Source organism: Festucalex cinctus, chromosome 21 (assembly GCF_051991245.1).
Source record: "Festucalex cinctus isolate MCC-2025b chromosome 21, RoL_Fcin_1.0, whole genome shotgun sequence".
NCBI lineage: Eukaryota > Metazoa > Chordata > Actinopteri > Syngnathiformes > Syngnathidae > Festucalex > Festucalex cinctus.
Window position 1 is genome coordinate 6,245,778 of NC_135431.1, and position 22,515 is coordinate 6,268,292.

General features: G+C 38.5%; 2 protein-coding genes and 1 long non-coding RNA gene across 12 annotated transcripts in view; 1 reads left to right on the forward strand and 2 right to left on the reverse strand.

The window, feature by feature from the left end:
- The window catches only part of pnocb (prepronociceptin b), a 29,490-nt gene extending 22,868 nt beyond the window's left edge, over positions 1–6,622 (forward strand). For all 4 annotated transcript variants that reach the window (XM_077510760.1, XM_077510761.1, XM_077510759.1 and 1 more), the window contains one exon: positions 5,815–6,622. In XM_077510760.1, the coding sequence (XP_077366886.1) occupies positions 5,815–6,441 (627 nt within the window). In that variant the 3' untranslated portion in view covers positions 6,442–6,622. The remainder of the gene's footprint in view (positions 1–5,814) is intronic.
- The window catches only part of LOC144010432 (uncharacterized), a 28,754-nt gene extending 21,427 nt beyond the window's left edge, over positions 1–7,327 (reverse strand). For 2 of the 4 annotated variants that reach the window (XR_013281209.1, XR_013281208.1), the window contains exons 1-2: positions 7,102–7,327; positions 5,859–6,419 (exon numbers count right to left, since the gene is read on the reverse strand). This is a non-coding gene — a long non-coding RNA (uncharacterized LOC144010432). Of the gene's footprint in view, positions 1–1,083; positions 1,347–5,542; positions 6,420–7,101 lie in introns of those variants that run through there. The other 2 variants (XR_013281210.1, XR_013281207.1) reach the window with 2 other exon arrangements.
- Positions 7,328–10,085: 2,758 nt separating this feature from the next.
- On the reverse strand, positions 10,086–22,221 carry znf395b (zinc finger protein 395b). 4 transcript variants are annotated; one of them, XM_077510757.1, is made up of 11 exons: positions 22,016–22,221; positions 20,814–20,874; positions 18,876–19,033; positions 16,751–16,926; positions 16,557–16,669; positions 14,223–14,404; positions 14,053–14,153; positions 13,005–13,290; positions 11,789–11,884; positions 11,398–11,504; positions 10,086–10,357 (listed from the first exon to the last, which is right to left on the reverse strand). In XM_077510757.1, the coding sequence occupies exons 3-11, from the start codon at positions 18,975–18,977 to the stop codon at positions 10,246–10,248; spliced, it is 1,275 nt and encodes a 424-aa protein (XP_077366883.1). In that variant the 5' UTR covers positions 18,978–19,033; positions 20,814–20,874; positions 22,016–22,221; the 3' UTR covers positions 10,086–10,245. The 4 variants fall into 4 exon arrangements, 3 of the variants coding, with proteins under 3 accessions (XP_077366883.1, XP_077366881.1, XP_077366882.1); XM_077510755.1 differs by having other exon boundaries at positions 13,005–13,293; positions 22,016–22,217; XR_013281206.1 differs by having other exon boundaries at positions 10,307–10,357; positions 11,398–11,585; positions 13,005–13,293; positions 22,016–22,220.
- Positions 22,222–22,515: the final 294 nt, after the last annotated feature.

Sequence of the window (22,515 nt, forward strand, 5' to 3'; positions counted from 1 at the left end):
GAAGAAGGAAACCGGCAGGACCCTCGAGGACTGAGTTTGCTCGCCCCTGGGATAGAACTTGACTCGGACTCGGATTTGTCTTAGACTCAGCCATTGGACTCAAAATATATTCAAGCGAGTCCAACCATGTTTTTATTCCTGAAAATTAACGCCTTCCTTCTGAAAAAAAAACCCTTGATAACAAGTTTTTCATATGATCAAAATAGACCACCCAGTAACCATGGCCACTGGACAGCAAGCCATCTGATTGGTTAACCTGACTGCGAGCGCCAAAGCACTTGTTTTCCGCCCCACTCATATCAGCCAGCAACGGGGTTATAAAATTTGGTTTTGCAAAATGTGCATTACTTGTTATTAGGGGGTGTGAATTGCCTAGTACCTGACGATACGATCCTTATCACGATTCATAGGTAACGATTCGATTCAATGACGATTAATCCCGATATGAATTTACAAGTCGATTGTTGCGATTTTTTTTTTTACTCAAATTTAGAAAATTACTTAATAGTATTTTTGTACATGTCACTGTAAGATTTGTATGAAAATGTATTATTTATTGATCTCAAACTTCAGTTTTATAACTGTGAGCCACTGTATTTAACAAACAGGTTGTAACCTTTTTCATATTAGAACAGCATTGAATTAAAATGTTAAGGCTTAATGTTCCATTAATATAACATTCTTCCATGCTTAAGGTGTGAAAGTTAGACGTTTTGTTGAATATTTTTTCATCAAAAATGGATGTTAAAAAATCGATTCGGCTGCCTATTGAATCGATTCGAGAATTGCGTGCATTAGTATCGCGATATATTGCCGAATCGATTTTTTTTTAACACCCCTACTTGTTATGTTTTCACTTTTCTGTTGATGGGAATCAAGGACAGTAAAACCGACCGCAGAGTTGCGTTTATGTTCATTTATTGCTGTTATGTACAAAAACACAATATTGTGCTTTTTTTTTTTTTTAGTATGAGCTCATTTCTTTACAATATTGTGACCTTTTTTAAATATGGCCAACCTCCCCACAATATCGTGATAATATCGTATCGTGATATTTGGATATCGTTACATCCCTACTGTCCGATCGGGTTTATTCCTCCTCAACAGAAATTCAATCCACAATGTAATGATGTAAACAGTTGCACAGGGAAGATGCTAAAACTCGACACCGATTAGTTAGTCGAGCATATGCTCATTTCTCATATCGATGCGTCTGTGTTGGTTGGTTTTTGTCCTTATGAATGTGTGTTTCCTGATATCACGAATGCCGCCGGCCTCACTCGCGTCTGCAGCGGGGAACAATGAATGGCTCGGGGGATTCCATCTTTGGCTCGACGTGAAGGCGACTAACACAATGAGGAGATGATAAAACGTGTCAGTCAGCGGTTGCACGCCCGGCCCGATGAGACTAAGCAGCAGTCAATTACATACTTCTATTACATCTTCCATAAAGGTCCCAGCTGTCTTCCTCAGTATCATTATTGGCTAAATTAGCCGATCTAACCACAATTCAAGGTTGCCCACCGGCTGTGGCGTTTCTTTCTGACTGTTCGGAAATGAGATTGTGTACACGGCTACTTTTGGTTGAGTTGAGGGTGGAATTGCACAGCTGTGGCAAAATGCACTCTCAGCGTGACCGTGGACTCGTTATAATGCAACTAAATTGCTTTGCTGTTAAAAGTCAGCATTATTAACATGTATTAGGTATCACAGCAGTTTTTTCCTCCCCATGTAGCGAAAAGTAATGTATTTTTAATCCTTTATTGCGCTAGGAACCATATTTGGTGGCCTCGGAAGATGTTGAAAATGCACCCAGCACCGTGAGGCTGTAGTGATTTGATCCACTCAATCAGAGATGCACAATAATGATAATAATGAAACATAATGATGTTATAATGGTACATCATTGGAAGCTTAAAGCCTCCAAGGGGCTGAAGTGCTTTATATTTTTAATGTCGAACGTGATCTGTGCACAGGCGCCGTTTGTAGCTGGCGCAAGATGGGAGTCACTTTGTCGCCCACCTGTAGAGTCAGAGGCCAAAAAAAGCTGAAGATATCTCTGGATATATGTTTATGAGGTGTACAACAACAACTCATGTATGCCTCTTCCGATGCGGCTCCCACATCCACACTGAAGGAGACTGGCTGCCTCACCTTGCCCTTTTTCTGCAGTTTTATCAGCAAAGCTAAATATGTAACACGTGAATATTAAATGCATTAGCCTGACTAAAGAAAATCAGAATGCATCACATGCGTGCGAAAACGTATTGGAGATGTGAAGCAAGACAGATATACATATATATATATATATATATAGGTCTATAGCCTCCTCTAGTACATTTGTATTTGCATATTCGTATTTAAATACACTTTAAGGTATTTGCAAATACGTTCAAATGTACTTATAAGCTAAATGCTAAAAACAAAGCATTTTCCCCATCATACGATTGGGTTGGGATGCGATTTATTTGCACATGCATTTGGCCTACAATACACCAATACTTTCTAAACTTCAGAAAGTAAACATTGTTAGTGGGAGTGTGACGATATATCGGTATCGCGATAAATCGTGATACTTTTGTCTCCCGATAGATTATCGATACGCCTACGCAAGTATCGCGGTATTTGTAGTTAATATACAACCACTATAACGGCTCCATTGTACATGACTTATTGAGCAATTATGTGGCGGGCCACTAGGGGGAGCGCATCATAAGAGTGGCGGGGAGATGTACGGAAGTCTTCAGGCGAAGAAGACTCATGAGCTTACTTTTGCTTACTATGACAAACGTGTATTATATCATCAACTTTTGACCTTGAAGCACACAATTTCTGAGGAATATTAATTCGGATTTAATTGTATTTATTTATTTATTTACTTTTGCAATGTTACACAGAAATTTGTCACAGTTTATAAAATGAATCAGTTGACTACGTAACTGACTGATATGTTGCATGACAATAGTCTTTAATTACAGGGTGAAGTTGTTGACAGGATGATGAGGGTGTGTCATGGTTTGGGTTGGACTTTAGTTTTTATTTTTTTTTATTTTTAGCTTTTGTTAGGGTTCTAGTTTTGGGAGGGTTTTGTTTGCGTTTGTCATCATGTTCCTTCGAGTTTCCGTTATGTTCTGCTTTCATTGTCCTGCCCATCTGTTTGCCTGACTTCCTCGTGTGTCAACCAATCAGCACCCTCTGCCACTTGTGTCTTGCCCAGCTGTGTGTCGCTGTGTCAATTAGCGTGTGTGTATTTAGTCTCTTGTTTCCCCTCTGTCTGTGTCGATTCATTGTTGTTTTTCTCCCGTCATGCTGCCTGTTTTTTTTGCCCTGAAATTGCCTCATGGTTTGCCTTGCTAGTTTCTTTTTGGCTGTTTATTTTTCACACAAGGACTTTGTCTGTTTTTGAGCCACTGTTTCACAGCGACTACAACAAAATGAACAATTAGAACTTAACACATAATGCAGAGTCGTTAAGCCATGTAAGAATCATAGCGTTTGTGCAACAACACTGAATACTGACAGCAGTTCAAATTAAACGTAGTTATTCCCCCCATTAAAGTTTCATGCAAAGGATGTCCTTAACATTTTGTTTTTTTCGATCCTCTTGTCCTCACAAGACGATGAAAATATGACCCATACACACGTTGCCTCTCAGTCATAAACTCCTTTAGATTGTTTCATTGATCTGACGTGGAGAATCCCCCGGTGTGCTCATTTCATTTAGGACGGATAATTAATTCCCGTTGATAGATTCACGGCGGAACTCCCTGCGCGCTCGTCTCCTTTCATGTCTGCAGGTTTCCGATAACAATTCACCTCATTTAAGATTTGCTAAGTAAATGGACTTTGCTTCTCACAGCAATTTTCAAGTCAAGTGGCTGTGGGATGGAAGACGTAAGTGGCTATCTTTAGATTTTGACCATGAACTTGACATCCTTGTCTCATAAGTCACCTGCGAGCTCCGAGAAAGTTCTCTCTACATAAAACTAGATTTTTATATTCCTCAAATATTTTCTCAAGTTGAAGAGCCTGTCTAAAAAAGACATCAAAATGATTTGTATTTTCTGTTAATTTGCTCCTGTCAATCATTTGTGCTCAAGCAGATGTCGCATTCATCACATGATGGACGTCTTCTATTAGTTCATGACTTTTCCGATGCCGTGAACGCCGCGCGAGAGCGAGCCCCATTAACTTCCTGACGAGTCAGCCAGCCAGATCGAGTCCTTCCCAACTTGCTGAGGTTTTACATGGATGATGAATCGCTTTCTATTAATGGCACTGAATTTCCATACACACATTTTACCACCTTATTGACAATAAATAAAAGTGCCGTAAAAAAAAAATGAAAAAGTGGATCTTTACCCATCATTATCGCCAGATCAGTAATGTTAGCACTGATGCTAATGCTAACGCAACATTAACTGTGTCCTACACTATTCTCTATATATTACAAAGCAGTGCTTCATCAAAAATGATTACATATTGTTGGCATATCATCCAAATAACTGTAATTACTTATAATGAAAAATTACCCAACACAGTAGCATTGATTTGAATCCCATTTACCCTCATAGAGCACATGGCCTCTTTTAGACCGTGATTTAGCTTTTTTGTTTGATGCTTCAATAGGACGCTGATTTTTGTTATCCACTCAAATGGCCCAAGTTTTTTTTTTTTTTATGTGTATGACTTGCAGGCGCAATATTGAAAAAACACCCATGGGAGCGACGTCATCTGAAGGTGTTTTTCTATTGGCTGCTGCTAGATGATGTCACTTCCGTGTGGCACACTTTGAAACGTCCTTATTCCGGTTAATATAAAAATAAATCTGCTTAAAATCACATCACATTTAAAACCATACCCAAAGGCTCATGCATTAAATTCATTACCAAAGACGAAAACGAAACTTTTTTTTTTTTGTTTAGTTTAGTTTTAGTTAGTTTTGTAAACATAAAAGGTTCTTTTTTTTTTTTTTTTTAACAAAAAAGCATTGTCGTTTTTATTTTATTTCATGTTTTTTATTTTTTTTTGTGTTAGTTTTAGTGAACTAAAATAACCTTGCTCTGCACTACATAAAAAGACCAAAAATGCCAATATATATTTGAATCTCTTTTTTTATTTTTTTTATTTTTTTTTACTTTTATTTATTTATTTGTACATATTTTTTGTTGTTTTCATTTCCAATTATATTTATTGTTTTGTATTTAATTTTTGAAGTATATTTTTTATATCTGTTTTTATTTTCACTTTTATTTATTTTTTGGCATTTTTGGTTTGAGTTTTGCAGCATTGGTCCAAAAATTATTTACTTTAGCTATTTATGCCAGCGACATACAGTGACCGGCAGAAAAACTAAATCCACCTGTTGCCATTTATTATAAATGTGCTGAGCAAGGTTGTAGATATGTGCGCATTTTATTCCAAGATTCCGAAAAAATGACTTTTTACTTACGACTGTGGATGATATGATAATCGATAACTTCTCAGCCATGTTATTTGCTTGCTCTGGTGTGAAAACAATGTATATAATTGATATTGACGGTTATTCTTGTGCTTCTTTTTTATTGTGTGCCAGGAAATGTTTCTCATTTAAAAAATAAGAGACCAATAAAAGTTGAGAAACATAGCACTCATCCACAGTACTTACAATATACAAGTAATTATTATGCCTGATTTTTTTTTTTTTTTAATTTACATAAAATAAAATAAATAAAGTGATGTCTACAACCCTGATATCTTCTAATTATTTTGCAAATAACCCCAAAAAGCCATGTCAAGTATCCGCACTAATATGCCACTTCCTGCTGTCTACAGGTGTGCTTGTTGGAGTGCAAAGGTCAGGTCTCCTCCTCGCTCACCTGGGAGTTGTGTGAGCGCGCCCTGAAGCTCGCCATCTACCCTCCATTTGCCGAGGAAGGCGCCCTGCTCAAAAGCGCGGCGGGTGAGCTTCAGATGACCTCTCTGGATCTGACCTCCGATAGTGGACTGCAATCAGCGGCCGCGCAACCTTTCCAAGAGGACGATGAGGACCTGGACGAGGCCCCCTTTGAGCAGCGCAGCGTCCATTATGACTCATCACTGCTCGAATCCTCAGAGGCGGGGGAGGACGTGCAGAGTCTGGCTCTCCATCTGGATGACGGCGACGGCGAAGGTGGGAATGTCAGCGAGCAGGATGAAAGCTCAGAGGCCGTTAGCTTATCCAAACGCTTTGGCGGCTTCCAGCGGGGCCGCCACGGTTACAGGAAGTTGATTGGCTCCCCGGCCAGACACCTTCAGAAGCGCTACGGAGGCTTCATAGGCGTCCGCAAATCTGCCCGGAAGTGGAACAGTCAGAAACGGGTCAACCAGCTGCTCAGGCAGTACCTCGGCATGAGGAGCAGCCGCAGCGGCCGCTTCAACTTCTCCCCGGTGACAAGAGTCTGGAGGCAAAACAAACTGTAAACACGTTGCGCAAAATCCTGCTCCGCATACCTCAACCAAATCATCTTTTCAACAGTCTGAACTGTGACTTCCTCCATCGTCGTCGGCTCTTTGTGTCCAACAAGTAAAACAAGGAATGCTTTGACCATGATCAATATTTAACATGCCGTCCTGTGAAATAAAAGAATTTAGAGAAGTGCAATTGAATATATTTGTGTGTGTCGGTGCAACCAGCGATACAGGCCAAATGAGATTGGAAAAACGAGGTGTGACTTTTGACTGCACTTTCATGAATGGTACTTAAAAGTCATTTGCACTTTAGTTTGGGAACCCTGACAGCCCAGCCAGCTCTCATTAGTGGTGTTGAATGAATTGAAATGTCTAGACTTGGATGTTTTAATATTCTGGTGTTTCTCTGGAATCAGACTTAATGCTATCCCCAAACGCAGACGAGTGGAGGCAGTCAGTAATTCAGGAGTGACCAAATTGTTTTTTTTACCAAGGGCAGCGTCGTACTTAAAGTTGCCCTCAGTGCGTCGGTTACGAATATAACCATAAAACCACATGAATATATATTTGCTGGATGTAACATTACAATATAAAACATGTTTCAGTCTTTTAAATTGCAATTGTACCGTAAAACATGTTGCCAACAATAATGGCTGTGTCCGAATATCCAACCTTATCTAATCAAGAGGCGGGACTTCCGACTTCAGCGCTGTTTCCGGTGTGTGGCCACGTCCCAGTGCTTGCTCTTCCGCTCTCGTGACCCTCGTTTGTGCGTTCCAGTCAATGGGTGTGAGTGTGTAATGTGTCTGTCTCAGTTGTTCAAAGCCGGAGGGGTGGGGGTGCGACTGCGAGTGTTTGAACTGGCCAGCAGTTGCCGGAAACGGCGCTGATGTGTGAAACCCGGAAGTCCATGGCATCTAACACATTCTGAATATATTTTTCCACATTGCAACGTACCTTACACGGTGAAAACAGACGGCGTATTGTATTGCTTTTGCCTGTGACTAGCAAACAAACAGGCTCATTGTTATAGTAGACAATTCGTTATATTTTTAAATCAAAATAATACTCACGAATCAAATAAGAACGATTAGAGGAGAAAATGAGTCCTCAAAAAAAGTAATAATTAAAAATAAATAAATAAACAAGAAAACGACTTGCTCCTTGTTGCATATCACGTGACCACCGTATCTGTCACTGGCGGAATAAAACCTCCGACTATTTAATATGGATTAAAAAAATATATATATCTCTAACTACGTTATGTAATTTCTTGTACATATTTTCAATTAAATAAAACTTTCCGTGGTGTTTAGTTACTGTATCGCTTTGACGTTCACGCCATAAAACCGGCTGGCTTGCGCCATTTTGTTTTCCTGCTCGCAGTGTGTTGTGGTCTATTAATCTGTTGAATTAATTGAGCATCGATGCTCACTACTTTTTCTAGTTCGTTATGTGTAGTTTTTGAGGGCAATACATTTTTCCCCCCACTGGACATTCGGTTAGCCCTACAAAATGCAGTGCACGATAGAGAATAGTGCAGTTAGTGGACATTAAGAGTCAGGACACAGCCGATGTCTGCTAACCAGAAGCTGAGTTTGATGACGATCAAATTCAGACTCCCCACCACCCACCCAAAAGCTGCTTCATTGTACCTGGGAGTTTTTAGAGGTAATGTAACACTGCCCTCTAGTGTCTAAGAAGGATGCATGCTGTCAACAGCATGCAATAATGTGGATTTATTTTCTTTTCGGTTTTTACTCCAATCACGATGAAATTAGAAAAACAAACCATTGGCTCGAAACTCTCTTATCTGTGTAATTAGACCTAATTACACAGTTATTCCCTGGAACTTTGTTTCTCCCTCAGAAATTATTAGTTTTACCAAAATTACCTTCTAATGTTTTCAGCTATTGAGTTCCTTTCATTATAACAAAGTGAGTAAATTTGGCCTGACTGCTTGTAATTGCAAAACTCACTGCAATGTTACAGAAGTTACAGGTCCAACATATTATGTGGAACACCCAAAGAAAGGAGACTCATTTGTACTGCACACGTAGAAAAGTAAAGGAGTTTTAAATGACACCATCTTAATATATCATAAAAGCAGAGGGGAGGAATTAACAGTGCATGTTAGCCATGGTCATTGTATGAAAAAAAAAAAAGTGTTCACTCGCAGCCACACTCATTGTTTTACATCTTAATAGTGTATTTTGAGATGTAATGATGTCTGTACAGTGTGTGTATGTGTGCAGAGAGTGTTTGGGGAAACGGTGCACCTGCATGTGTGCATGTTTCTCTGCACTCGCATCACATAATGACAATTGTGGACACAATGTAAATTTCAGCAATTTTTAACATTAAATCATTGTTGTAAGACTTCAGAAAAATGTGTATAGAAAATCAAGAATAAAATAGTTTGCTATTTCTTTTTGTGGACTGTCATGCAAGGAAAGAAAATGTCTCACTCTCAGTGTTTGTATTTTTATTTTTTTTTATTTGTGTGACAATATACTGCATTTCCTTTTTTTTGTTGCCGTTATTGCTTTTACATCTCATCGCCGTGAACGCTCCAAACAACCATCGACGTTGGTTGTTTGCCAACATAGAGGCAGGAAGAGAATCTTTTTTTTTTTTTTTTTTTTTTTAATGGAATCTGGTTAAATGAAACCAAATGTACTGTAGCTTATTCCTGTGATTTTTATATTTCACCAAAGTGCCATAAACGTCGGGGGGTAAACGCAAAACATTTAGGCTTAACGAGACATTAAAAAAGGTACAAAATACTCGTACATAGCTCAAAGCACACAATATAATACACATCATAAACCACTGGAAGAGGATTGGATTAAACAAACAAGCAATCTAAGAAGTCTAATACTGTATAGAAGGGTCACAAAGGCTGTAATTACTGTATATGACCTTTGGATAAAGTAGGAGAGTATTGGAGGCCGAGTACGTCACATGATCAACGTCAGTCAACAGTTAGCACCATAGCAGACTGACAGGTAGAAACATACACTACCTTCATTCGCCAAGGGAATGATAAACAGACATAATAAATGGCCGGAGAAATCTGAATCCTTAAAGGGATACTTTACTTATTTAGCTATTTTTGGCAGTCAAACATTAATAATTTGTCTATAATTAATTTGACACTTTCATTATTTTTCACGTACCTTTAAAAACACATTTTGCAACTTGCTGTCGACTGAAAATGACATCACAAGGGCTCAGGTAACCAATCACAGCTCAGTTTGTGTCACATGACCAAACCTAGACAACAAGTGAGCTGTGATTGGTTACCTGAGCCCTTGTGATGTCATTTTCAGTCGACAGCAAGTTGCAAAATGTGTTTTTAAAGGTACTAATTGTGCGTGAAAAATAATGAAAGTATCAAATTAATTATAGACAAAATATTAACTTTTTGTTGCTATAATGGGCAAATAAGTGAAGTATCTCTTTAAACTCGACCCTGAAGAGATTAGAACTTTAATTAAAACTGCTTTTTTTTTTTATTTTTTTTTTTTTATTACATTGCTTGCCCTTTCCTGCGCATCTTCTAGTCTGTCTTTTCCCATGTAGATTTGTGGAATTCAACCGTCTCATAACAAATAATTTGGTGTCATCTTATGAAATAAGTTGTATGCAGTTAAAAAAAAAAAAAAAAAAAAGACACAAAGGTAAAGTAACAAACATTTTCTCAATGGCTCAATGGTATATACAGCATGTCCTCTTTTTTTTGATGAAATTATATTTTATCATCCATCCATCCATCATCCTTTCACGCATCCGTCCATCCATCCATTGTGCTGTTTAGTCGGGGAAACGCTGGCAGGCTTTTTTCCAGCGGCAGGCCGTGCACCACTGATCCTTTCGCTCCACTCCGTACACCTTGCGACATTTCTTGGCCTCGCCGCGACCTTTCCTGTAAATGAAACAATACATACATTAAATCATTGGTAATTAGTGGGTTGAAAAAGAAATCAATGTAAAGCATGGATCATAGAATGAAAACAAAACATAATTTAATGTTTTTTGTTTGGTTTTTTTTTTTTTTTGTTTTTTGTTTTTTTTACTCCTCACATGCAGGGGGCAGCACTGCCTCACTTGCCTACGCTGACCATACGTCCCTGGATGCAATACAGTTGTTAAGCTGTTGCTTAAAAAAAATTTTAAAAAAAAATACTCAAACCATTTAACCCATTTGCTTCCAAAGACGTATAAATACGTTCTATTTTAAATGTTTTAACTCTTTGACTGCCAAAGACGTTTCATGATGATTAGTAAAATTCCAATGAATGGAATGCGATCTTTCATTTCGGAGCCACATTGTATATGTAGTAAAGGCAAACAATATTCTTTTTGCCTTGAAAGATGAGTTAAAATGCTCAAAAGCGGCTGGCACTGTGGATTGTTTTGTTTTTATAACGCCTGGCAGTCAAAGAGTTTTAAGTGTCCCAAAGACGTACTTATACGTTTTTTTTTTTTTTTTTTTTAATGCTAGAGCATACAGAAGGCTTTGATGCAGCCTCTCAACTGCAATGGTTAAAGAAATGGTAGTTATTATACAAACGGCCAGCAGGTGGCAGCAGAGTATAAGAGATCAACCAGGGCCATGTTGAAAAAAAAGCTCAAATACAATTTTATTTGATTTGTGAATAATGGTGAAACTTAGCTATATTCTAATTGCTCATAACAGATGCGACAGAAACAACAGCGCCTTTTTTTGAAACCGATTATATCAGTTCTGCCATCTGTTGACATTCATCACATCGACGCATCGATCCTCCTCTCTATGGCCATCTCGTAAACCGACAAAACTAAAATATATACCTTGATGCGACCCAAAAGCAAATTGGTATTGACTTTTCCGCAGCGTCTATATGGCGTATGTTGTCATTTGTTGTCAGTACCATTTAAATCTTAATGGCAGGCGGCCGCTACCGGAGAAATGTGGCGTCTCACCTGAAGGAGCAGTGAGAGCGCGAGGGTGACGCGTTCATTGTCTGGAGCCTGTTCTGTTGCAGCCATTGCTCGCCAACGCTGACAGACCGACAGCGAGGTTTCACCATCTAGACGAGACGGAGGATGATGATGATGATGATGATGATGATGATGAGGCAAGACCCCAGACTCACACTGTGGCTGGTGAACTTTTCAGCGGCACAGAAAAACAAACAACTGTCTCAAGAAATTTGAACATTCTTCTGATTTCTTTGCTATTTAGTAAATAACACACAAAGAGACTAGATTATCAAAAACATACTAATGGTGCTGTACAGTAAATCTGGTTTGAAAAACATTTCTCGGCGATAAATGAAGAGCAACAAAAACAAACAAAGCTGCCAAGACCCACCTGAGCGTTATTGTGGGCAGAGGCCATGGTGGGCGTGGTCAAAGTGTGGCAACCTGGACTTCTTGGGGCCACGGGTGCCTGGGCGGGGCTACAGGCCTATGGAGAAGACATGAAGGTCATTTAGGTGGAATGTACGACATGGCTGCATCTTATTTATTTATTTATTTATTTATTTATTATAACCAGCTGCCTTCATCCTTAAATTCAGGCCACCTGCCTGAAATTTATTTATTTATTTATTTTTTTTCACATAATGAATGACCTTACATTTGTTTAACTTTGAGGAACAGATTTTTCATACATTTGTTATGCTGTGATTTGAAAAAAATTGTGCAGTGATGTACACATTGCTATTATGAAAGACATATTGTATATATATATATATATATATATATATATAGATATAATTATCGTTAGTTTCAGGGCATATATATTCCCATTCATATTCATTTTTCTGTTTAATTTTTGAATTATATATTTTTTGATATTCATTATTTATTTATTTATTTAATTTTTTTATTTTTTTATTTTGTCAGTTTTGGTCCTCCATATAGACCATGCATGGGTGAATATTTTTTTCCCTCCATTCATATTTATTTTTGTGTTTAATGTTTGAATTATATATATTTTTTTTAATATTCGTTATATATGTATTTATTTATTTATTTTTAATTTTGTCAGTTTTGGTCCTCCATATAGACCATGCATGGGTGAATATTTTTTTCCCTCCATTCATATTTATTTTTGTGTTTAATGTTTGAATTATATATATTTTTTTTAATATTCGTTATATATGTATTTATTTATTTATTTTTAATTTTGTCAGTTTTGGTCATCCATATAGACCATGCATGGGTGAATGTTTACCATTCGGTCATTAATCGTGCGTTTAAAAAAAAAAAAGAGTGGCGTTAAAGGAACTTTAAATTAACTCAAAATTAATGCACTAACTTTGACACTCCAAATATATATATATATATATATATATATATTTTTTTTATTTTTTTTATTTCCCCATTCATATTTACTTCTGTGTTTAATTTTTTAATTATATTTTATTTATTTATTTATTTTAATTTTATTGTTTTTAAATGTTTAATGTTCATTATTTATTTATTTATTTATTTCATGTATTTATTTTTAATTTTGTCACTTTTGGTCCTCCATATATAGACCATGCATGGGTGAATGTTTACCATTGCTTCTCCAAACTGACCTGATAGAGATGCTCCGAGTGGATCTGCCAGAAGCTGCTGGGGGCCGACTGACTGAGCGGACTGGGCCTGCTCGTGCCCAGGCCGGAGCTGGAGTTGGACCTTGGCCTGTGCGCGAGCGGGATCTGAACAGCCAAACCGGTTGGTGAGCTGCACGAGGCCCAGCTGAGAGGCGATGCTTGGCCCAGAGCCTGCTGGGCGGGAACTAGTGCAACGCTGGTGTCCACCGCCTCACAGGATATCTTCATGTAATAGAAGTCCTCTTCTCTCTGCGACTGATCTGACCCACTGCTGTTAGCCAAAATGAAGAAAAAAATAAAATAAAAAATCACCATTGTGGCCCAGATACAAAATCTCGTGATTTCATCCACCACTCCTCCACCTATTAAAATTTTTATTCCCTCCTGTTTTTTTAATGTTGCTTTCTCACTCAGAAATAATCTTAACTCATTCACTCCCAGCCATTTTCACAGAAGCAGTCCCGTTCGCTCCCGGCTGTTTTACTGGATTTTGACTGATTTTGCAAGGCCCACAGAATATTGTGTTCTATTGCTATAAAAGCATGGAACCTATCAAAGGAAAGATTAAAGTCCCTTCTTTCATCAGGAAAAAAAAGTATGTTTCTATCTGTTTCTGTTTTGCAGCAATTAGCATTAAAAGAGAGCTAAGTTTCATCAGTTTTCACAAATCTATTTAAAATTGTAAGTAATTGAGCTTTTTTTCAACATGGCCCTGGTTGATCTCCTTTGCTCTGCTGCCACCTGCTGGCCGTTTGTGTAACTACCATTTCTGCAACCGTTCTTTGCAGTTGAGAGGCTGCATCAAAGCCTTCTGTATGCTCTAGCATTAAAAAACAAAAAACAAAAAAAAAACAAAAAACGTATTTATACGTCATTGGGAGTAAATGAGTTAAGGGCTCGACTGTCTGCATCCGCCTACATTAGTGAGGTTGCCACAGAAACAAGATATAAAGGTAAAGAATAATGACATTATTTCGACAAATCAATCCTGTAGCAACCTTGAAATAACATGAAGAGAGTCCAGACTTACCCCAAATGCAGCACTCGGATGTGTCTTTTAATTCCGACGGAAGATGTGAGCACCTTGCCACAATTGGGCCAAAGACACTTGTACAAGCCTTTGAAAGAGTTCTGTGACAGAGAACATGGAAAATGCTTATGGGCGCTTATGGAAAAACCGGTGGCTGCACGGGTGCGCACCTTTGGCTTTTTGGCATTAAGCTCCTCCCCCTGATCCAGCTCCATGTTCAGGCCTTCATCTGGGCTGCTATCCATCTCCGGGACGGACGGCGAGGGGGCGGGGCTCACATTGCCGTGATCCCAGCTCCAGTAGCCGCTGCTGCCGCTGTCGGAGAGCTCGCCGCCGCCGCACTCCATGTCGGCTACCGATGAGGAACCAAAAAGAAATGGAAAGAGTCACAGTTTAGCTGTATTGATTATTTTATCATGTTTACACTCCTTATATGTCAGATTTCTAGACAATTGTTTTTGTTGTTATGAGTTAGGCAAGTTCAAATTTGTTTGAGTCTTGAAAACATTGTGAAAGGTGACTAAATCCAGAAAAAAAAAACTATAAAAATGAGCGGTTATTAAAATTCCATGTTAAAAAATGTAGACAGTGTGGTTGTGGAAATGCTCTCTGCTGCTTTTCTACTCTGCCCATCCTACAGAGAACAGCAGGTGTCCCACTTGGGCGCCAAGGTTTTGATGTTCTTCTCTTTATCCAAACAGATTTACCATCATATTTATCTCTCTTTGTTCCCCATTCTGTTCCCTGATTATTTATATTTTGTTTACCACGTAGCCAGCATCTATTTTTATGATGCTTTAAATGGGAAAGATAATCCTACACTAGTTATTTAAACTTTACATAGTCAATAAAATTGTTCAAATTAGCTATTGTTCTACACCAGAATTTTCAATTATAAAATAGTGAATGTGATGCAATGAAGATTTCCAGTTTGCGTGATCTCCATGCCTGCGTAGGTTTCCTCCAAGAACGTGAAAACAATCAAGATAGTTAAATGAAGACTCATGACTTGAAATGAAGACTCAAATGGAGAAATTGTACATATCTGTGAACTACGGTTGTGCCCGAATTGGTGGAGACTCGAATTAACCATTAACTCATTTGTTCCCAAAAACGTATAAATACGTTCTATTTTAAATGTTTTAAGTGTCCCAAAGACATATTTATACTTTTTTTTATTTTATTTTTTAGCTATATTATAATGCTAATTGCTGCTAAACGGAAACAGGTAGAAACATAGTTTTTGTTGTTTTTTTCCTGATGAAAGAAGAGACTCTAATCTTTCTTTTGGTAGGTTCCATGTTTTTATAGCAATAGAACACAATATTCTGTGGGCCTTTTAAAAATCAGTCAAAATCCAGAAAAACAGCCGGGAGCGAAGGGGGTCGCTTCAGTGAAAATGGCTGGGAGTGAATGAGTTAAAAACTAATGTTGAATGATTTGGATTTGAATGAAAATAAATCATAACATTCTGTCATGTGCACTACTAGTGTCACAGGAATGATGGAATGACAACCTACTTGACACCTACAAGTGTTTGCGTGTGCACGTGAATGTTTAGCTGGCTAATGAGCATTATACTAAACTGTTAAAAACTGTTAAAACTCAATAAAGCCCGTCTAGGCAGTCTACCAACGCCTTTGTCATTGCTTCGCTGTTGGACTAGGATGCCATCTTTAGCATAGAGGGAGTTTTTGCAAACTTTGACACTGGGATGGCAAAAGCTAAGCTAAGCTAACCCTTTTGAGCGTTTGTCTCTCCATTCCGGAATGGAGAGACAAGCCCTCAAAAGGGTTAGCTTAGTGAAAGGGTTAGCTTAGTACTAGCTAGCTTTGTTGTTAGCTAGCTAAGCTAAGCTAACTCTTTTGAGCGTTTGTCTTTCCATTCCAGTGTCCCAAGTTTGCAGAAACTCACTTCGTGCTAAAGATTCTGCTGTAGCAGTTAGCTAGCTAGCTAGCAGCTAGCTAGCTGCTACAGCAGACACACCACGGATAAATTTGTTACCAAAAGTGAAAAAAATTGGCCAGTGTATAGGATCCTGGACGTTAAAGTAAGTTACTTTATTTTAAAGTAAAAAAATGAAAGAGTTTGCGTAGGTTGACGCAGCTGCGTTAGCAAATCTGTCGCATACGGCCTTGGTACACTCGACTCAGTACACTGACGTGCTATCTATATAAATGCACTCCATTTACCACTTACCAATATGATCAAATTGGATTTTTATTTTTTTTGTACTGTTTCTCGGCGAAAGTACAATTACAGTTGTAACCCATTTGAATGGATTTGGTGGCTAAATGGTAAACAAACATGTGAACACGCATTTGGTGTATGAGTCCGGGCGCTAGTGTGAACGGTTGTTTTGTTTACATGTACCCTGCCATTGACTGTTGACAAGTCCAGGGTTTCCTCCACCTGTCAGCTGGGACCGACTCCAGCTCACCCATGGGAACCCAGCGCTATAGAAAATGAACGGATGCCAACTTTGAAAAGCAAATGACACAGACCTGCTCCAATGTCTGTCTGCGGAGGACTCTGAACCACAGGGTTACAAGACAGACTGGTCAGGACCATGGCGGCCATGATCTCATCCATCTCCACTGACTCTGGGCTACGGAAACTGGAGACCACAGAGTTTAAGGTTGCAATTGGACTGTCAAGTCCACTCTCACTAATTCTTACAGTGCAACATATCTCTCACCTGTATGCGGGCTCTCTAGCTGATACCACGCATGGGTCCATTGCAGGGGCCCTTGTTTGCAGGGGAGCGGGCCCGATGCTCCAACCTCGCTCCAGCTCACTCTGCAGGTGGACTGCCTTGTTCTTGTGAACATTCCTCTCCACAAATGGATCGTGGATGCTGTTCTGTGAGTATATCTTCATCATAGGGTCAAAGGTCAGATTCCAAATGAGCCATTGTTTCAATTTTGAGTCACTTAAAAACACTACACTTACATGCCAGCATGAAGCAAATCATTCAACTCTTCTATGAGCCGAGCCGTACGTCGGTTATATCGGTTAAGCTGATTACATAAACTGCAGAACTGGAGTTTTGCTAAGGCCAACGAATAAAGCTGTTGAGAAAATATTTCCTGTCCATCTGTGGTGTCCTGCCTGCAGACAATATGGCTTACAATGGAGGGAGTATGAAAAGGTAGCGAGTGCCAACCTCTGTCCATGCAATAACAGAGGAGCAAGAAAGGATGATCCCTTTTGTGTGGGATCACTTCCGTTCTCTAAAAGAGGATTTATAACTGCCAACCTACTGCCATGAAGGCAATAAAAAGAGAATATTATGTAGCCTACATTATAATGAACCCTTCAACAGCTTTTAAACGTTCATCCAGGCGACAATGTGTTATTGTGAAGTCAATGCATTATTATGTGTTTTTTTCCCCCGAAACACAAATGTGGTGCCTTTAATAGAAAGAATTGAGAGTTTAAATCAGGGGTGTCCAAAAAAGTTATTTATTAACACATTCATTGCCAGACCAGCAAAAAAATGCATCATTTGACGTCTTTTTCCGTCAATGGCAGTGAATGAGTTAAACATGGTAAAAATCAATGAAGCAATTATAAATTGTTGATATAATGTTCAGTTACTTATTGAAAACTGCTAACAGTCACAAGGCAAATAGTGACCCCTGTGTGCCACTTTGTAATGTCGCAAATATTCGAGTTTTTTCTCCTAAATTTGTACGTTTTTTTCTCGTAAATGTGCCACTTCATAATGTCACAAATTGGCAAATTTATTTCTCCTAAATTTACAAGTTTTTTCTCGCAAATTTAGCACTTTGTAATGTTGCAAATATATGATTTTTTTTCCTAAATTTGCACGTTTTTCTCACAAATGTGCCACTTTATAATGTCACAAATTTGCGAGTTTATTTCTCCTAAATGTAAGAGTTTTTTCTTGCAAATTTGCCACTTTGTAATGTCGCGAGTTTTTTTCTCATAATTTTTTTTTTTTAATTTCTTGGAATTGTGCCACTTTACAATGTCACAATTTTCTGAGTTTATTTCTCGTAAATTTGTACATTTTATTCTCGTAAATGTGCCACTTTATATTGTCACAAATTTGCGAGTTTATTTCTCCTAAATTTACGAATTTTTTTTTCTTGCAAATTTGCCACTTTGTAATGTCGCAAATGTACCAGTTTTTTTCTCCTAAATTTGTACATTTTTTTTCCTCGCAAATGTGCCACTTTATGTCACAAATTTGCGAGTTTATTTCTCCTAAATTTACGAGTTATTTCTTGCAAATTGGCCACTTTGTAATGTCGCAAATATACGAGTTTTTTTCTCATAAATTTGTAAGATTTTTTTTCTCGCAAATGTACCACTTTATAATGTCACAAATTTGCGAATTTATTTCTCCTAAATTTACGAGTTTTTTCCTTGCAAATTGGCCACTTTGTAGTGTCACAAATCTGCAAGTTCATTTCTCATAAATTTGTGAGTTTTTTCTCGTAATATTATAACCCCTCTAAAAAAAACCCAATCATATTTAAAATAATATTTAAAATATCATATACTTGGCCCTAATTTGCCGTCGTACTTTCGAAAGTGTTGTTTAAACTATATTTAGTGCGATCAATATAGATACTTTTGTCATGTTAAATGTTAAATTTAACATTGTAGGTGTTGTCTAATTAAATCCAATACAATAACAGTTTTGTTTTTTGCATTTTGCCTCTCATAAGTGCATTTAATTACTCCCCAAAACTACTAATACTACTAGCAATAAAAAAAACAACAACACTTTGTCTATAATATGTTCTGAAACATTCTTTATCATTAAAATGGGCAAGTGATCTGAATCTGACCTGCACGTCAGGTCCGTCGATGTTGGAGACGCAGGCCCGAAGTCCCGCCGCCGGTCCGCCTGGCTCGGATTCAGCTCCGTCCTTGGATCTCATAGCTGCCATGGTGCTGCTGCTGTGCAGTGAGGGGACTCAGCAGTCAAGCACGGTGTCAAACCTCCCTGTGGGTGACACACCAGAGAAATCACGGGATGTGAAAATATTTATAAAAGTGAACGCATCATGTTGTATACGCGCTAAAGAAGTGACTTGTCTGCGTTTCTACTCTTGCAAACTTGAAATTTGTCATCCTTTGTGCGTCAATTTCACCTCGGCAGATTAAATCTGCAGAAAATTATACACTTTTTTTTTTTAAATCCTAGTTCATGTGTCAGTTTGTTCATGTTTTTATCACGTGATTAAATCCATTACCAAACATTTTAATACTGCATTAACTTTCACAGATCATGTTTCGATGAAAATAATTCAAACATTTTTATCATTTAAATAAAGTTAATGTTAAAAAAAAAAAAAAAAAAAAATTTAAGGTGACCATAAAAAGGAGTCAAAATTATTTTTATGAGTAGCAATAAATTTTAAAATAATTTTATAGTGAATAATAAAAGCCATACTGTAATTTACAAATGAACGATTTTTCTATTAATTAATCAACTTGAATTGAAAATGTCCATATTAACAATGAGTGATTTTTTTTTTTTTTTATCCTTATCTAAATGAACTATGCGGTCAGTCATTTAGTATATGATTCTCTTTCTAGGTTGCCAAGTACAATACTGAGCTTATTGTTCTGATGCAACAATAAATTCACATCAATATGAAAAGAACGGAATGTTCACCACAAAGTGAGATGTGTGTAATCATTAAGCAGAGCGACTTGCATCCCCACACCCTTCACGTTAACTGCACTTGTACAGTTTTTGTTTTCATGACTTATTACCAACAGTGGTTAACTTGTTTTCATTTATTAATTAGTATTTGTGCAACTTTGAAGAATACTAAAATGTTCATTGAAACATTGCCTATACAGTATATCCCCCCCCCCCCCCCCCCCATTTGCATTTCTGCTTCCCAAAAAATCATTTTCACCCTCCGCCTTAAATGTATCTTTTGTTGCGAATAGCATGCTTATGATTAAGTTCTCAAGTTTACGCTTGGGCGAGTCTGATGACAGCACTATGACATCTCCGTTTGTCCGCCTCCAGCAACAAAAGGCAGTAATGTGACAAATAATGAGAAATTCACGTGTAAAATTCATGGCGTGCTCCTTTGAACTGAGTTTATATAACATTCTGGAATAGAACATTTGTGGAAATACAGGCCTCCTGCTCTGAAATATTCTCTGCAATTAATGAGTTTTTATTGGAATATTGCATTAAGATTGGTCTGCTTAAGTTTATTGACCTAACGAATTGGCTGCTTTAGACCTTGTTGGATTGTCATTCCATCCTATATATTAATGTAAACATCACATTTTTAACTTTATTACATGAATCTGAAGAAAATATTTCGATCTCATGGCCAATTGTAATCGGTTTGGGTAGTTCTCTCCAAATACGTGACAGACAACACGTTGAGTAGTTGTCATCTGATGATTCACGATGATCTGTCAGTGTAAGGGTGAAATGGGGCTAATGCTGCATTGACTGAAATCGGAATAATCCAAGACAAAATGAGAGAACTTTCGAGATGGAGACTATCTCTTCCGGTTTGGCAACAATCTGCCCCAATTCCCACAAATAATTTGGACGCTCAAACGGTCAAACTGTCTTACGGTAGTCTGCTCGCGAGATGGGAGGAGTAAAATGGCCGCCCAGTGGCCTCAAGGGCTTGCATTGGCATGTATGGGCTATCCAGTAATATATATAGATCAGTGATGTGCCCCCACACTCGTCTAAACACGGCTCAGCTTCAGTAAACAGGTGAGCCGTGATTGGTCGTTACCTGAGCCCTGAGCAGCTGTGATGTGATTCTCGGTCGACAGCAAGTGGCAAAATGGCCAACCCTGAAGATGGATTAAAAACAGGTGAATATTGCTGCTTAACTCATATTCCACAAATTCAATATTAATCAGAGTACAATGTTTAGACTAGCGGGGGCACATAAAGATAATTTTGGGGTTGAGTTCCTTCATTCTGAGTGCTCAACATGACTCAAAGTGCCACTGGTTGTAATGTGCATTTTGCTACACCATTTTATTTAACAACTAATAGTCTCAAAAGAATTATGAGAAAATGTTTAATTTTGTCACTACATTATGGGAGTGTATTTAAATTCGGATTCGAACTTTATTGAACAGCACGCAGGAGCGGCTACTTCTGCCGTTTTACTTCTCAGTCAAATTTCCCACCTCCTTGCGTGTCCCTGAATGCAGCGTTAAACCCGAGACTGCCAAGGCGTTCCACCAATCAGATTTGAGTATGCGTCGTAAACAAGCGCTATAAAAGTGGGCGGGTGCGCTCCACCGATTGGCTGCCCGCTCATATCTCGGCACACACCCCCCTTTACAGGACAACGTGTTCCAACACGAGTTTCGCCGGGAGGCGCTTTGCTGGACGACGGGATAGTGCCGAAAATAACAGCGTTTTCACGCTAATATTTTTATAAAATGCGATCAAACGCATCTGATAACCCAACGTGACAAATCACACATCGATAAAAATGGCAAAGCAAACGAGTGTGTGACTAGAACGAGGTGAAAAAAATAACGTCATCATCCAAAGCCACGTTAGGCTGATCAATTGCGACTACAATTAGAAATACATAAGACAGGAGCGCAAATGCAATGCACAAACGTTCTTTTCTATCATACACCTTGCATGTTTGTTTGTTTACAATCACATCCGACGCAGTTGCGTCCCCAAAAAAATCGGATCTTAATGTCGAATACAAGTTCAAATATATGCAACGGCCCTTGTTTACATGGGTTGTTTACACAAGTCGACGCCTAATCAATGACTAAACACAATACACATTTCGCTAAGCAAAGTTGCACTACATCACTGATTTCCACCCGGCAACACAACCCCCCCCCCCCCTCCCCCTCCCGCTCCAAGCAGGCAGCTTAAGCAAAACAATATTTTGCATGCGCTGCGTTGAACCAATCTCTTATGCCGTGGAATAAACAAACATATTATTGTACTTACTCGGTCGATGCAGACGGTCGAACAGTCCCTTTTTTTTTTCTTTTTTGTTGCTGTAGCGGCGGTCGTCGCCTGTCCCGCCGCTCGCCGGCCGACCGTCAAAGTGCCGGGGGGAAGGAAGGGAAGAAGGGGGTTGGTCCGTGTGGTACGTGCGTCTACGTGTGTCTGTTTGCTGGAGCAATGCCGGGCTGACAGCTGGCCACGCAGTCATGATAGCAAGAGATGAAGTACGGCCGTGGGGGGCTAAGCTAGGCATCATTACATATATCCGATATGGTTTGTAGGTTTCTTCAGGACCTACAAAGCATTCAAATTCACACGTATTATTATTTTTATTATTATTTGGGAGTAGTCGTAGTAGGCCTACTACTTACATTTCCATGTAAACAATTACAGTACTGTATATCGTTTTCATTTACAAAAAGTGATGTCCTGTCCACAGTTTTTTGGCTCTTGCATATTCTATCAATACAAATAAATTGCATTTTAAAATGTGGTAAAAG

What these genes read in the sequence shown, in the direction of transcription:
- znf395b (XM_077510756.1), bottom strand. Translation starts at nt 18,977, where the DNA reads ATGGCAGCTATGAGATCCAAGGACGGAGCTGAATCCGAGCCAGGCGGA. An exon ending in ACTCGGAGCATCTCTATCAG is followed by an intron (nt 11,885 to 13,004) that starts GTCAGTTTGGAG and finishes TCTTCTCCATAG; the next exon opens with GCCTGTAGCCCCGCCCAGGC. An exon ending in CGCTCTCACTGCTCCTTCAG is followed by an intron (nt 10,358 to 11,397) that starts GTGAGACGCCAC and finishes TTTCATTTACAG; the next exon opens with GAAAGGTCGCGGCGAGGCCA.